The 17,502-nt window shown below is 40.1% G+C and overlaps 1 protein-coding gene across 1 annotated transcript in view; it reads right to left on the reverse strand.

The window, feature by feature from the left end:
- Window positions 1-17,502, reverse strand: part of hcn4 (hyperpolarization activated cyclic nucleotide-gated potassium channel 4) — a 75,178-nt gene that overhangs the window by 35,304 nt on the left and 22,372 nt on the right. The window contains exons 3-4 of the mRNA XM_085381889.1: window positions 7,484-7,645; window positions 3,088-3,306 (exon numbers count right to left, since the gene is read on the reverse strand). Of these exons, the coding sequence (XP_085238015.1) occupies window positions 3,088-3,306; window positions 7,484-7,645 (381 nt within the window). The remainder of the gene's footprint in view (window positions 1-3,087; window positions 3,307-7,483; window positions 7,646-17,502) is intronic.

Below are 17,502 nucleotides of genomic sequence, written 5' to 3' on the forward strand. Positions count from 1 at the left end.
GAAAAGAAAAATACTAGAGGGCCTTTTCAGCTTTCAAACAATCAACACAAGTTACTGGCAACATTTTCTACTGAATCCAAATGTATTATCTTTTAGTTTTTAGGTCCAAAATCAGCTATCCAACGCTTAAATCAGCACACCAAACTAGGTATAGAACAGTGTGATTTTTACAAGAGACCAACAATACATACCTACATATCTGTAACAGAGTTTGTTTTTCAGCCCTCTTAAATGTGTTATACTCAAAGGCTTTAGAAATCCCATTCCATAAATAGATATGTAGATAGAGATTTCATAAAACAACAGAAATGGCTTCTGTAAAAATTGGCAAAGCCTGTGAATCAGACTGAAGGAAAGATTTTTGTAAACTATCATAAATCATAACAGAAGACTGTAAAGTGTCACTTTACTTTACACCAATTCAAGGTCACAGTTGGGCTGGAGTCTATCCCAGCTCTGGGCGAGAGGCAGGATACACCCTGCACAGGTCGCCAATCTCTCACAGAGATAACATTGAGAGATAGACTCAATGTTATGGCCACTTTAGGATCATCATTTAATATAATCTCATCTCAGGCCACAGCTAGCACACCACCACGCTGCCAGTTTTTGAATAAACTGAGTGATAAAAAAATGTGTTTCAATTACGTTTTCGAAACACTTGAGTAAAAGAGGTCCTTTTTTTGATTTCTGATGAGTTAACAAAGATGTGCATGCATGGCAATATATTTTATGCCTATGATGTCCAATTTTTTTATTCAGGTTATAATTACAGAATATGTGATTAAAACAAATTCAAATTAGAACATGAATGTTATGATTATTGTGTTGACGTTTTTGTAGATCTTGCCTCATATATATTACAGCTGCATATTTCCAAGCTTCCATTATATTTTCTAATTTATGTTGCCTATTTCTTTCTTTCCCTTAATTCCTCTTATTTATCATGTCATACCTAACACCTGAACAACCACTTTTTATTTTATATTGCCATGTCATATGCAAATATGTAGGGCTAACACTATTTGTAATTATTAAGTTGAACCTCATCTTTGTCATATTCAAAGCCTCACACTGTGAACAGTTTTTAAAGGTCAACTAATTTTACTGAAAATGCAAATACCTTTCATCACACCCTGACCTGATTATTTAAAGGGATGCAACCAAGCTTATGGGACAGCACTGACTCACCCAGTCAAACCAAAATGTTTAGAATAACTTCCTGTATGATGGCAGGCTGGCAGTTGGCTTTGGTGATGGCAGCTCTGCTAGGAGATTTATATGAAGTCTGAGTCCCCACAGACAAGAACAGCTGTCCCTGTCATGGCAGCCCAACAGCCACCAGACTTCTCAAACCTCTATGGATTGCCAATGGATCTCCAGCTTCTTGAGCGTGTGGATTATGGTATTAAAGGGAAAAGGAAAATCTGCAGCAAGCAGATCCCATTGTCACACAATTGATGCAACAGGATATGAGAAAAAGGTTTATGTCTTTGAATGAACTAACTCTGATAAGAAGAAATGAGAAATGGGTCCAGTGCTGTGTAGTAGAAATCACTACTATCTTGCTCCCAGAGCCAAATGAGCACACAGTGACAGTGTACTCTGAGCATGCGTTATCACTGAGCCTTGTGGAAAGATAAAATGAGAGAATCTGGACTCTTAAAAATTAATTGCAGTTGGCAGTAATAACGCTTCTGCACACAGGCACTGTGGGAACCGGTGGGAACACAGGGGAAACTTTTCAAGTGGCTGGGGGATTCTTAAGGCGCCTTAGGGGGCGATCCTAGAAATGGCAGCCAAGGGCTTCTGTAGCACATGCTGACTGGTGCTGAGGCAGACCAGCTGTTCAGTCTACTTGGCAGCATGGCATCTCAAAAACAGAGGAGCAGACATGTCGTGGTGGGAGCTGGTTTGCCCCCGTTTCATTAAACAGCTTCTCAGATCAGTATTAGTCATGAACTTACAAGCTGAACTTTTTTGGATTTTTCAACTTTTTAACTGGGAAATTAATCTATTCGTTACTCATTCCCTAGAATCACAAAGTGTTAATTTATCCAGTGCAGTTTCTCTCCTTTTGAAGAAGTCCTGCTCACACATTACATTAGCTAAGCTGTTCCTCTGCCTTGTGTGCCTGGTCCTGTTTTCTCTGAAATCTTTCACTTTCATTTTCCCTCTTCCATTTAGGTGCGATCTCTCGAACCTGTGCCTCCATTCCCTGGAGGTCGTTCTCTCCTGTCTCTTACTCGCTACAGACGGTGGGTAATGTGGCAGGCGAGCAGTTCAGCTCATTATCGCCCACGCTGGGCCCACAGAGGGCATGGCAGTGTGGAACATGTCTCGGGCTTCATAGGCAGCCATCAGGGCTTTCCTTTCCCTAAACCAGGGAAATCTGGGTTTCTGTGTCTATACATTATGTAGAAAATGAGGACAAATTTTTAACCAATTTGCTTTTTGCACTTTTGCTGGCAAAGAAAAAAAACACAATATATATCTAGTGCCTTTCTAAAATATACTTATTTAGGGTGATAAATGATTTAAAACCCCATTAAAGCTCACCTGAATAAAAGGCTGTTTCTGTAATGAAAAGATGATGAGACGACGCTCATTATCACTGATCTATGACATATTAGTATTGAGAGTAAAGCCTTGTCATATGTTCCAATAAAATTTGAATTATGTTTCATCAGAGTTGTTAAAAATAGGTTTTTGACTAGGGTGCACACTTCCACACAGTGAGAGAAAGAGCAGACAAGAAAGCAGAAAGACAAACATATATACTTTAGATCTGATGTAAATTCATACTTTTCAGTATCTATATTTTTTTATATTAACTATGAAGGGTTGTGGCCCACAGTGTTAGACTGTTAAACCCCCAGTTCAGCAGAACCATACTGTCATACTGTATTTGTCTGTGAGTCAGTTTAGGGCCATATGTAAATATCAATCAAATTAAACTTGCTACATTAAAAGCTAAAAACGAGTATTAAACTGAGCACAAGCCAGCATCCTGCATCCACACCACTGTCCTCTCTTTGAAGTAAATCAAGACAACACAACCATCAATAGCATGTCATCTTGACTCACCTTCTCCTGGTACTGCCGTCGAGATGAGTCCAGAGATTGGATTAGCGCAGTGGCGTGGCCCACAAACATGGCGTAGCAAGTAGCACCCACAATCATGCTGAGGATGGTCAGCCACACGTCTGTCATGCCCACTGGGGGGTACATGCCATACCCAATACACAACATGTGGCTCATAGCTTTGAAAAGTGCGTAGGAGTACTGCTGTCCCCATGTGTCATTCTAGATGAAACAGAGGAGACAGGGTGAGTTAGGGTGAGAACATCTGAACACTTCCTCGCTTGCTCTCTTGCAATCTCAACACGGCTGCTGATGGCACATTTCAGGTCAAAGAACACCCTGGCAGCCCATGAACATTCACAGACACATGCAATTACTTAAGACAAAACTAATGGCAGATGTCCATTTCAAACTCTCTCTGTCCAGTACAGAGCAGCTGGCAGGGTAAAATATACTTTTCAGTATGCAAACATTTGGAGCAAGCAGACATTTGGGTAGCTGCCTAAAACAGAGCCCTGGGAATCAGCAGAAAGAGCGTGAGACACTGGAGGCTTGCATGACATAAAGTAGGTCAGCTATTTAGAAAAATGTGATTTCTCTGTGAGTTTTCTAATTTGTAGATAAATTGCCCCTTTTCCTTTAGTTCCCGGTGGTGGTTCATGGCAAATCAATATCAACTCTCTCCTGGGGGTGACATGTCCAAATTGCTTTCAAACTCATTTCCACAGTGGAAAAGCCGGGACTGATAGCAATTTTATTAGTGCCCTCCTGGAAAGGTAAGGAGTGATAACCTAGCAAGATAATAGGACAGCTACTGTAAAAAACAAAAAAAGGAAAAAAAAAATCTGTAATCATTCGAATGAGAGTCAAACCAACCACGACTGAATCACAGTTATCAATACTAACAACCTCTTCTTCTACCAGGTAATGTGAGCAAAAACACGAGGTGCTTTCCAACAGAGAAATGCCTGCCCTGAGGCTTAAATTAATTCAGAAAAAAATATATTTGTTATTCTGTCACATTGAAAACCGTTGTACGTAATGCAATTAATTAGACAGTGTTTACTGTGTGAAACAAAACAAACTCCATTTTGATGTTAATAAGAGGCTACATCCCTCACACAGGGATTTAAAGTAAGTACATTATGAATCTTTTTCCTTCACATCTCCGGGCCTCTTTACACTGGATGCATTTGGGAGCATCCAGTGTAATGCTCTTGATGCTCCCAGAGCAACTGGCTGCTTCTTAGGAAGCAGCCAGTTGAAGTTATGGATACAGAACTCTGAGCTGTAACAACATGACAAAGAGTAAATGCCCAAAAATAATCTAGTCAGAACTGCATCAAATCAACTAGCGACAAGGAATTTGGCAGGTCATATGCTAGAGTCACTGAGATGGAGAGATAATGGTACTACTACATTTGAAAATCATTTGACTTACATCTAAATTAGATTTGGGTAAAAGTAAGCTTTGGTATTAAGTATAATAAATAACATTTATCTAAAAATACTCACACATAGCAGGAAAATTTGATTGGTTTGTTTTACATGACTTTTAAATCTGCTTTGCTTTGTTGCGTTTTTATGTAGCCTGTGATGTTATATCGGATTTTTCTATGTATACACAGTTCAAATATGTTTTTCAGAACAAAACAAAGAGATTAGCACAGCAATCATATCCTAGTTTTCTGTGCCGCAAAGCAAGACATTAAATTGTATCTTAATGCATGCATTCTTTTTGAACCTTAATCACGAGCCACAGTTTACATTATGTATCCTGACAGCTCAGCCTTATGTAACTTAAAATAATCCGCTTGCACATTTGCTTAATGTATCAAATATCAAAGTGGGGGTGAAATGTATTTATAATTGTAGCAAAGAGGGGCTAAAAAAAACTATAGAACTGGAAGAGAACAATGCAACAGAAATCTCAATCTTTTCTCGAAAAGATAATTAAACACAGAGTTTGATTAGATTGGGAGCTTGATTAAAGGTTTTTTTTCACACTGTCCACGAAATGGAGCCACTGTTTTGAGTGTGCATCTCTGCAATGAGACACATGTAGAAAACGAGCTAAAATTATCTTAAGCGTGAAACATCTCAAGGGACAGTAGTTTTCAACATCTGCTGTTTCTTATGCTTAAATATAAGGCTACGTTCACACTGCAGGTCTTAATGCTCAATTCCGATTTTTTGATCAAATCCGATTTTTTTGTCTCCTCGTCCACACTACAAATAAAATGCGACAGCAAACGCGCTCTAGTGTGAACGCTCAAAGCGGCCCGCATGCGCAAAAGAAGATGTCACACACAACGCGCTCTGTTTAGACCAAGAACAAACAGTATTGTTTGACTGATGGCCGTTAATATAAAGACTTCGGACTTTACGTTTCCCAATTTTTGCTTTAAGTTATTTTGTTATTTACATAATAATGTAAATAACCTAATAATGATCCTTATTGCTGTTTAAGAGAGGAGCGGTGCTTCAAAGGATAGCTGCAGATTTCTGTCAGAATCTGCAGATTATACAGTACAAATAAAATGTTTACGTTGTCTTCCCAACAGTTTCACTGACATCTACACTGGATGGCTAGGAAGCGTTCGCGATGTCTTCTCGGGCGCTGATAATTGGCTTCAGTCTTGTGTCGGTGACGTAAAAGGCGGATTTAATGCGACTTGACCGTTCAAACAGCAGTCGCTTTCTAAAACATCGGATATGTATCGGATTCAGTACCACATACGAAAGTGACCCAGATCGGATTTGAAAATATCGGATTTGCGCCGTTCACACTGTCATAGCATGATCGGATATGGGTCGCATAGGGTCAAAAAAATCGGATTTGATGCGCTTTCGCCTGCAGTGTGAACGTAGCCTAAGTGAGGCAGATTCAGTGAAACAAGTGAGCATGTCAGGGAGGCAGCGAGGCATGCTTAACCAAATAGATCATACCTTGAGCAATGCAACTATGTGACATTTGTTCCGGCATAGAGAGCTGAACTTACAGTTGAACTGAAGCAGCTTTATATATATATTTCAAACTGAGATTTTGTGTATGATTTTTTTTGTTAGTCCTTAAATGTATGATTATTCAATATTTCCTTTTTTGTTTACTTTATTAGTAACTATTGAAGTAAATAAATAAGTAGTAAATATTTATCAAATTCTGCTGAAAATAATATATATGTCAAACCAATTTAACTTATTCTGTCTAGAAAACATATATTTCCTTACACATTAAACTTTAGCCTGCTGAAACTTGAAATCAGTTTAAACTCTCACTATTGATTCATTACTGGGGCTGTTTGGTAAGAGTGTAAGCCAACGATAGGTAGATGCTGCAATTTATTATAATTGTAATACTAAAAAAATTGTAAATGCTGAAAAGACAGACAATTGGTTTAAAAAGACACCCAGGATTAGCTCACTGACTGAACATACAGTATATCTGTCAGTACTAAAAACCACAAAACACTTCAATGAGCCAGGGGAACAGAGCTAATGCTAACTGCTAAATAATCAAATGGTATGTCACGCAGTATTACTCACTTGCTTTGTTCAGCAAGTGAGTCGTAAGTGCTGCAGTAAAAACCTTTGTGTCTAAATTTCACTGCAGTCTCACAGTCTGAGAATTTAGTGAGTACATAATCTACTAGAATTCACTAGTGTACCTATATGGGGTAGGTGGTATTGCTAATTGTGAAATCAGATTCCTTAGTAAGGTGCTGTAGAAGACTTGAGCGCACTAATTGTGAATTTTTGGAGTCAGTATTGATGTTGCCGTAGGCTAATACCAAGCAATTATATCAGCTGATTGAGATATTGGTCAAGCTCCAGTGTGGTAATGAATATTCACTGAAATCAGACCACTTCTCACCCCCAAAATCTGACAATATCTGAATGACTTTATAACGTCACAAGTTGACATGAGACCATCAGTTTTGGGTGAACAGAATATCCACGGTGATGCAGCCCCCTCCCTTGAGCTAATAAAAAAGAGATCTCCGGTGACCCACTATTCTGGCAGCTGTTTCAGCAAAACAACAAAATTAAAGCTCAGCATGTGTGCTCACTGGAAACTGTCAATATCCAGCCAATATTGGATAAGGGATAGCTGTCTCCCTCAGAAAGTCAATGTTCCATGCACATCCTCCTTTCACAATAATGACAAATGTCAAGAGCTCCAAATAAATAAAAATGATCAGTAAATTGAATAAATGTGGACAAATGTAGCAGATAAACATATTTGACTTAGGGTTTAAAATGACAGATATGGAAGGCAGTCTTACCCAGGAAGCTGAAGAGTTTTAGAACAGTAATTACTGAGGCTGACAGACAAGATAAGACAGAGCATAATCTGATTTGAACAGGCAGGAGGACTGTGTGCAGGAGAAGCACTTACCACCATCTTATTTTTGGACACCCAGCAGTCAGCAGGGAAGTCCTGGAGCATGGGCACCAGGAACTGCAGGCAGCCATCCCAGTGACAGAGCAGCAGCATCATGCCGATTAGATTGACTATTCGTACCATGGCGCTGGCTAGGTCATAGGTCATGTGGAAGATCTGAGGAGTTGAAGAGGAAGGAAGCAGGAAATGAGTTAGTGAATGATGACTCAACATGCTGATGGTCAAATCCCTGAAATCTCTCTAGAACGCAAAGCACACACACATGCACAAAGAAGATTTTCTTCCTCCACAAGCATTTCAAAGATTTCTGGCTCTATTCTTCGCTCATGCCATGCAATGTGTTTGCAGTATTAGATTTAAAGGCCATTGTACTCAGCCTATAGAAACCATAGCTTTTTATTTTACACAGATGAGTTGGTGGATGCAGATCTTGCTGTTGTCACATTTCACTGGGGATGGCTAGTGAAATGAAAGCTTAAACAGATAAACTGGGACCAGAGCTTTATCGTGTGCTGCTGAATCACTCTTATCAGGCACTCAGCCAAACACAATAATGGTGCAAGGGTAGAGGTGGCTATGCTCCTGGGGTGAGAGCTTTCACAGGCTGGGTTTGTTAATCCTAATGATACTCATAAGGCGCTCCAGGACTTCTGGGCTGGTGTAGATTTTAATGGCCTCAACCATTCAAAGCCTCTTAATCCCACTGAAGACTATGTGCATTGCTAACCACTTGGCTCCTTATTAAAATACACTTGGTGCCTTTAAAGGGGTTGTGTTTAAGAGGGGATATTTCATTTTTACTTTCTTGTTTAGCAATAGGTAAAAATGTGAAATGAAGCTAAGACATGTCATGTCAGCGAAAGTTTAATCTGAGTCATTCGATCCTAAAGCACTTTGTTTGTTTATTTTTCTGTTTTCATTCGAAGGCATACGAAATGTAAGTGTATCTGGGTATTTTATCTCTGCTTTGTTAAGGAAGAAACTGGCAGGGAGTGGTGTTATGTTTGTCAGTGTGGGTGCTGCTGCACCATCAAATCACATCAATTTAGTTCTGTCAACAAGATAGCATGAAGCCAGAGGTATGCCCAGAAAATTGTACCTCTCAAAGTGGATGGAGACATCCTCACTCACGCACTCTGTCTGTCCACATGCAGATACACAGTGAAACTCCTCTCCTCTCAAACCCTGTCTCATCTTTGTTTTTGTTCTGCTTTGGATTTCTTAAGCTCATGCACTTATACATGAGTAAAGCCAAATCATTTACCTAGCTCCGGAGCCGCATGCGGCTCTTTAGTCCTTATAGTGCGGTCCTCGTGGTTTGGGAAAATAAATTAGAAGTATTTAGCTGAAGTGTGTTTTATTTATGTTAGTTCTTCTTTCTTTTTAAACTTGCACTTCTAAATTGGAAGATTATTGTGATATTGAAATATAAAAATAAAATTATATTTTATTATTTTTTCATCGCTCAAAATAAGCGTCACACTCGTGGAAGCCGGTATACCCGCCGAAACGTGCATTTATCGAGACTTTCAACCCCAGGTAGGCCAACTATGGATCTTCGGATCCACATTATGTCAGCGGCTATTCTCCACTGTGTCACAAACAAACACCGCTCACGCCTCACAGATGACAGCTTATAGTCCTGCGTAAAGATGAAAGTGACTTCATACAGCCCCGATTTGCAGACGCTGTGCTCATATGGGATATGCGCAGAGGTTCAGGAGCAGAAGTCCCATTGTAAACATCACGGCAGACCCGACGATGTTTGCATGAACATGCTTTTCAGATTCTCTTTATTGACCACGTTTCACACACGGTTGTTGTACGCACACAGCCGGCTGTAGCTTTTCAGCTCACAGCCCGACACACACCAACACAACAGCACAGATAGCACAGGCGACAAGGCGGCGAGGCGTGATTGCGGGTGCCGCTCAGGTGCGTTCGCCTCCCCTGCAGCAGCGCTGCAGACCACGCCCCGCCACTCACCTTAACCTGGTAAAATACATATTTAGACAGAATTTTGCAAATATCTATTTTTCCCTTTTTTAGCAGCATAGTGCTTTTTTTCCAATTATTTTTTAAAAGTCAGGTCAAGGCTCCAAAAGCCCAAAGGCGATATAAGGGTGGCGGCTCACAACTGTTTTTGTTTGCTACATGGATCATTTTAGTTCAGCTGGGTGTCTTTCCTTTTGTTATATTTCTTTAAGAGTTCAAAATGTGTTAATTACATAAATAAAATGTAACTTTCTCTGTAGCACTTCATGGATTTCATAAGCAACACACCTTAGTTGTTCACAAAAAGCATAAAGGTAAAAAACAATATATACAGTGTTATCTTCATTTTAGATGTCAAAAAGTATTTGCGGCTCCCAGTGTTTTCTTTTGCATGGAAACCGGGTCCAAATGGCTCTTTCGGTGTTAAAGGTTGCTGACAGCCATAAATAAGTTACGTTAGTTAATATGCTGTGTTGTGTGATGTCAAATTTCCTGCTGGAGCTGTAATGGCTTTCCGTAACATTAAAAGTGTTAAATTCACTCTGTGTGAACGAATAAATCATGAGGAGCCCTTTCCATCTTCTGCATTGAGTCTGATATATTTTTCATTTGTGAAATGGTATTCCAGACAGGAAAAGGATGATTCATAAAACACAGGATGCTTTTAAATCTATAAAAACTCGCAAAGTCATATGCAAATTCAAACACGGAGCATGCTATTCCTAGGACATGAAGGACTGACAGAGATATGAAGCTTACAAGCATATGAACTGCTTAGACTTAGACTAGAATTGTCATGTCTGATATGATCAGGCTTCTTTACCTTCAGAGTAATTGTGAAAGAAAAGCACATTTTGGTCAAATGACACATTTTGGAAAAAAAGATACACTATAGTAGCAGATATTTAGAATGAAGGGAAACTAGATTGTCATATGAAAGATTTTCCACCATATTTGAACTGTACTGAAGTTGAACTGAAATACTATAGAGACATAACATTTACAATGTAATCATTTTCATAATTTTACATTGAAAATATACAGTACAGCCAGTTCTCTATGTATAGTTTGTGTTGCCCTCAGGTTATCCAAGCCTCAACACATTTCTACCTCTTCTAAGTCCCCAATTCTGATGACCAATAATGCCACATTTTTATGGTGTTCCCTTTAAAAACTACATGTAAATGCATCATTATAACCTTGATAAGCAGCTGTTACTGCAAGCATCTAAATTGGTGCACAATACCACTTCCTCTTGGGACAAATCTCTTATTATTATACAGGCTGTCCTTGAACCTGTCAATATACTGAATACTATCAAACTCAGCAATGTCAGCATGTTTCTAAAGCATGACAGATTCCCTTCAGTATCTTGTGCCACAGCCTGAATGACTTATTACTGTTCAACAATAACTCCTGCTACTTTCCTACTGTAGATATGTCCTCAAAAGACCCCTGGCACTTTAACAGAATAAAGCCTATGGAAACTGTGACGGATAATGCAATGCAAATCTCCGGTTTGTAACCCAAACTGTACTGTCAGTGGAGGAAGGTGATTCCCCTATCTCCCTCCACAGCTGTAATCAATTCAAATATACCCCTGCCAAGCACGGAATAGACTTTCCAGTTATGACAAAAATTATTCCCAAGATTGGTTCTGTTAGAAGGTGGTTAAAAAAATCATTATTCTCAGGCGCGAGAGGGAGGTCTGTGTATATATCCTCTCTTTACTTCTAATGGTTTTTCTAGATTAAAACAGCACATAGTTAAGCAAGTCTACTCTGTGTTTTGCGTAATTGTACAAAATAAATCATGTACATTTTCAGGATTTAAAGCAAACACAAATCTGCACGCACACACTCTGCATACAGAGCATTACACAACATGGCATGTTACATGGAGGATGATGAATTGCTGACCACTTCCTTTTAATTGATAGGAACACAGAGTGAGCCTGGCACCATTAGCATCAGCATCATCTGCATAAGCAAGAGTGCTTTGATTGATTAGGGCAAAAAAATACAACCCAACAGTTTCATCCCATTCTTTTTTCAGTTTTCACAATCCTCATTAGAATACTCTAAATTCATATTTTTTTGTATTTTTTTTAGCTAATGCAATACATAACCTATAGAAGGTCAACCTGAACACCTTCAAAAATACAGGAAAATGAACTGACAACACCCCACCCCCCCCCACCCCCCCCCCCACCCCCCAAAATAAATAAATAAATAAATAAAAATGTAGGTTTCCTGACAGTGAGATAAGATTTGCAAATTAGAAAGATAGTACTGCATGGCCCAACAGCTGGTGCTACAGGCACTCATCAATATGGCAGGTACAGTGGGTGAAACAATTATTTGAGCCCCTGCTGATTTAGTAAGTTTGCTCACTTATAAAGATATAAACACTCTCTAATTTTAGTGGTAGTTTCATTTTGGAGACACAGGATATCAACCAAAAATCCACAACATGTCATTGGGTGAAAAAAGTATGTGATACTCAAGCAAAATATGACTTGGTGGATAAACCCTTGTTGCAAAGGACAGCTGTAAGATGTTTCTTGTAGCTAGTTAAGAGAAGAAGTTTGTCATCCAAGATTTTACAGTACACAGTTCGGTCCACTGGCCTCTCAATGTGATGAAGTTGTCCTGTACCAGAAAAGCATCACCTAAGAATAATCTTTCCACTTCCATACCGACTATGAGGATGGTGATCTTTGGGTCATCCTCACAATTTCCCTTCCTCCAAACATAACTACTATTACTGAATTCCAAAAAGTCTAAATAGTATCAACAAAAATAAAAAACTGAATCATTTTTCATCCAACAAAACAAATACACACAGCAACTGAAATATAGCTACAAGTCCAGCATAGCCTAGGACTGCATAGTACTCCCTGGGTTGAGGTAAAGTGCTCTAAGGTCTAATGAACATTTTGAATTATAATTCCTAAAACTTGCAACTAGACATTGAGGGTCCTTGGGCCTTGCCATTGTAAGAAGCCTTCATTTTTCAGTGTGTGAGTCATTTGGGTCCTCACGATTAGTAGTCGGTGGATTACGCATCAGGCTGACATCCTCTGGAGCATAAAAAAAATGCTATGGTGAGCTACCAGTTCCCCTGCATGCAAAGCTGTCAAACAGAGTTGAATGTGGAACAGTATTTTCTTACTAGATTAAGTGGCATATCATGAAACACTGAGTTCAAGGTCCAATCAGAGTTATGAGAATAGTCGAGGCTGGTAGTCATGAATTCAGTTAAATGACAGTTAACAATGGCCGCCAGACTGTTTAAGCTTTCGTTGTTTATACTCCTGCTGCTTTGGTGGATTGAACAACAGCTTAAGGCCCCTGCGGGGAGCATTCAAAGCATTAGTGGTGTAGTTTCAAACTTTAAGAACATTAGTTTTTAGAATCTCTCAGTGTACAGTGTCATTTATTCAATTTCTTTTTCTTCAGCTGCATCCATCCCATTCATCAAATTTGTCATATTCCCCAAAAAGGTTAATAGAAATGACGAAGCCACTCATTTTTCGTATTTAATTAGTAGTTAGCTTAATGTGTTGCAATAAATTGTAAACAGAGGCTTTCAGTACTCCGTGGTTTCTTTGGTTAACTACTTTCGATACAGGCTATGTAAGTAAATTGATTTAGAATGATAAAAACATCGTTTCACTGGAACTACTTAGAAGGTATCCTTTATCAGGAATTAATGTCCACCCTGCAGCCAGATATAATTGACTATTCATCTAGATCTTGGTATAAAAGGTTGTAAGTACTCTGAAATGGAGGCTGTAATTGTCTGGGAAAAGCCACTTTAACCAAAGCCAGTGTTTCAAGGCACAAAATGAACAAGTTAAATACTCACAATAGAAACAATACTAACACCGTTAGTCAATTATAACCAATTATTTTTTTTGATTGCTGAAATCCATAATCCTGCTGAAGACCACCACTGTTAAGTACAAACTATCAGCACATTTTATCGCTACAGAAAATGGCACTTATTTACTGAGCACATATGCTTGTATACGTACAAATATAACAAGTAATAAACACAAGGATCAAATATGGCACTACAGTCACAAACAGCATCAGGCCCAGACAGGCAGGGAGAAAATGAAGGCAGCTGCAGAGTCATCTCAAACAGATGGAGTGAGAGGAGTGTGATCCAGGTGAGAGAATAGATGCATTTGTCCCATGGTGCTGATGGTAGCTGTCCAGACACAGTCATTGTAGCACTATACTGAAGCATCTGTTGTTCGCTGCTCATACTGCTAATGATGATGAATGTTTGGCATGATTGTATCTTGACACACGAGAAAAAACACAATCCTTCACTCATATTGTTTTTCGGAAGCCATGTTGCAGACATGGCATCAGAAAAACATGCCTTGTATGCCATAGACCAGGGGTGCCCAATCCCGGTCCTCGAGAGCTACCGTCCTGCAGCTTTTAGATGCATCCTTGTTCCCACACACCCGAATCAAATGAATGGCTTGTTATCAGGCCTTTGCCAAACACGATGGCATGCTGAAGAGGTAATCAAACCATTTGATTCAGCTGTGTTGGAGTAGGGATGCATCTAAAAGCTGCAGGATAGTAGCTCTCGAGGACTGGGATTGGGCAGCCCTGCCATAGACCAATTGAAAGGCACACAGTTTTAGCTACACATAAAAAAAATGCTCTATAGATAGCAGATATTTGGTGAAAACACACTGTTTTAGTGCAATCTGTCTTGTCCCTGCAAATTGTTCTAATTGTGTCCAAGTAGCCTACTGGATGTTAACAGTTCAGTACCTTCATTGTGCTAATTGCAGCATGCCACATTTCCCTGTGTTAGACTGAGATATGATTTCCCCATGATGAGTAGCACAGTTTATGAACTAGATCAACCCCTGCACTCCTGTATTATTTTTAATCATCCAGCATGATGGCAGATTCGGGGGAACAGGCTGTGGGCAGGGGTTAGATTTCTCACTGTAAATGCCTCGACCAAAATGTCATGCTCATGCATACTGTCATGGTGGACAAAGAGCATGAGGAGAATGCAAAGTAGGCCTGGTAGTGGACCACAGGGAACACCCTTCCATCATCTGTCTAAACAGGCCTGGAGGGCTCAGATCACAAAAAACACCCTGACTATGCTCTGTACCAAGGTGCGCCTTTGGGTTTGCGCTGAATTACACATTTCACTGTAATAGTTTTTTAAGCAAACCCACTGTGGGTATTCATATCGCAAAAGACTCATTCAGAGTGTTGAGGACCTGTCACTGTTGCTGGCAAGCCTCATTGTGCACTCAATAATAGCCCATTAAATCTATTCTTCCTGCTTTTCTTATCTCTGAAAGACCAGTCCTTGGCTAAGGTAATGGGTCAGTGAGCAGGGAGCTGATTAGTTGATTTCACTTATTTAAATATTTTTGTATAGATCTACTGAGTGGAAATGAAAGGTGCTTCGTTCCATCACCAGACCCATGGGAAAGCCACACAACTGACTTCCATCACAATGCCTGACGTATTGCTTTGTTTCTTGGAAACTGCAGCACAAAGCCACCACAGGGCTGTAAATCTTAATAATCCAAGCAGTAAATAGTAAAAGAAACTCAATTTCTGACACTTTTTGACCTTTTTTAAAAAGTCGGTCCCTCTTTCTCTCTCTCTCTAAATAGACACACACACACACACACACACACACATTTCACACAAACCTACACATTTAGCAAAGCTGAAGGATGAGGATGCTGTTTGTAGATTACAGCTCAGCATTCAATACCATCGTTCCCTCGAAGCTGGACAGGAAACTGCAGGATCTAGGACTGAGCAGCTCCCTCTGCAGCTGGATCCTTAGCTTCCTGTCTGACAGACGCCAGGTGGTCAGACTGGGCAGCATCACCTCATCCCCCATCACACTGAACACTGGTGCTCCACAGGGGTGTGTACTGAGCCCTCTCCTGTACTCACTCTACACCTACGACTGCACAGCCACTAACAGCTCCAACATCATTGTGAAGTTTGCGGACGACACTACAGTGGTGGGTCTTATCACCAACGGTGATGAGACGGCTTACAGGGAGGAGGTCAGCGCCCTGACCCACTGGTGTCAAGACAACCATCTCACCCTCAACGTCGCAAAGACAAAGGAGTTGATAGTGGACTTCCGGAGGTGCAGAGAAGTACACACCCCCATCACCATCAACGGCGCTGCTGTGGAGAGAGTGAGCAGCTTCCGGTTCCTTGGCGTACACCTGGCTGAGGATCTTACGTGGTCAGTACACACAAACAAAACAGTGAAGAAGGCCCAGCAGCGCCTCTTCTTTCTCAGGAGACTGAAAAGATTCGGCATGAGCCCCCGCATCCTCAGGACCTTCTATCACTGTGCCATTGAGAGCATCCTCACTGGATGCATCACCACCTGGTATGGCAACAGCACCGCCTACAACTGCAAAGCTCTCCAGCGAGTAGTGCGGTGCTCTGAACGGATAATTGGAGGTGAGCTTCCCTCCCTCCAAGACATCTACAGGAAGCGGTGCCTGAGGAAAGCGGGGAGGATCATCAAGGACTCCAGTCACCCCAGCCATAAACTGTTCAGACTGCTTCCATCAGGAAGGAGGTTCTGCAGCATCCGGTCCCGTACCAGCAGACTGAGAGACAGCTTTTTCCATCAGGCCATCAGACTGCTGAACACGTCATAGACACCTCAGCTTCACTACTGGAACTTCAACATTATGCACTCCACACTGTATATAAATGCCACTTGTTTTGCACATATTCAACTCTGTATATTTTATATATTTTATTATTATTATTATTATTATTATTATTATTTTATTTTATTTTTTTACTATTTAATTTGTAAAAATGTGTATACACACACACACACACACACACACACACACACACACACACGTAGGAAAATATTTAGTATACACATCCAGAAATGCATACACTATTATATATTGTACATATATTTATTAGTTTCAGGTTGGCCATTCTTGTATTTTGCTCGTTTGTGTTGTTGTGTTTGCACATCTCTGTTGCTTGCGGGGCTCGCACACAAGAATTTCACTCGCATGTGCTGTGCCAGTGTGCCTGCACATGTGATGTGACAATAAAAAGTGATTTGATTTGATTTGATTTGAAGCTCTACCATATACCAACAATTTATCTTGCATTTGATGCAACTGATAAACTTCACTTCCCACACTCTATTACTTTAAATTATTTTTTGCTTTCCACTCGGATGACTAAATAAATAAATAAATGATCAATTAAAAAAACCCTCTTTGACAAACAATTGTATCTTGATCCACACTGAAAGCAACATTTGCTGGGTTGCCCTATTGAAACGGTTTTGCTGTAGGCATCAGGCATCGTGAGAGGAAGCCCGTGGAGCTTTATCATTAGTGCGCTGCCTTGAATCTGATTTAACAGGATGACTAATCTCATCCAAGTCAGTGGTTCGTCAACAGGAGACAACTCCAATGAAGAGAATATCCGGTCACAGTCTTATTTTTATCCCAATGAAAAGTGACGAGAGGAAGCTGACCAGATGAGGACAGGAGAGACGAATAATGACACTCTGCTCTGTCTGTGTCTGTGTAAGTCTGATGAATATCTGCATACTGTATTGAATATTGAACACCGGCATGTAGCCACCTTTTTGTTTGTAAAATGTATTCTGTCAACATGGTAATTGTAATATCACCTTTACAGTATGATGAAAGTGTAATAATACAGAATCAGACAGCATCCTGTGAGCAAGCGTTTGTTGGCACTGAGAAGGAAAAAGACCCGTTGGGGATGAGGAGAGAGAGTTTAATAACTGATAATAACAACTATTGCTTAAATGCAAAGTGGTGCATGAACACCACTGAAAAGACTCAGGGTCACCTGATCCAGCCCTAACTACAAGCATTTCCAAAGAGAAAAAAAATACAAACTGGGAACTGGTTACAGAGAAGAGGGGGCTGAAAACTGAAGGCTCTGCCTCCCATTCTACTTTTTAATACCCTT

The sequence above is a fragment of the Rhamphochromis longiceps genome, linkage group LG1 (genome assembly GCF_057381845.1).
Source record: "Rhamphochromis longiceps isolate RC_006_pf linkage group LG1, R_longiceps_female_GT1.1, whole genome shotgun sequence".
In the NCBI taxonomy this organism is placed as follows: Eukaryota; Metazoa; Chordata; class Actinopteri; order Cichliformes; family Cichlidae; genus Rhamphochromis; species Rhamphochromis longiceps.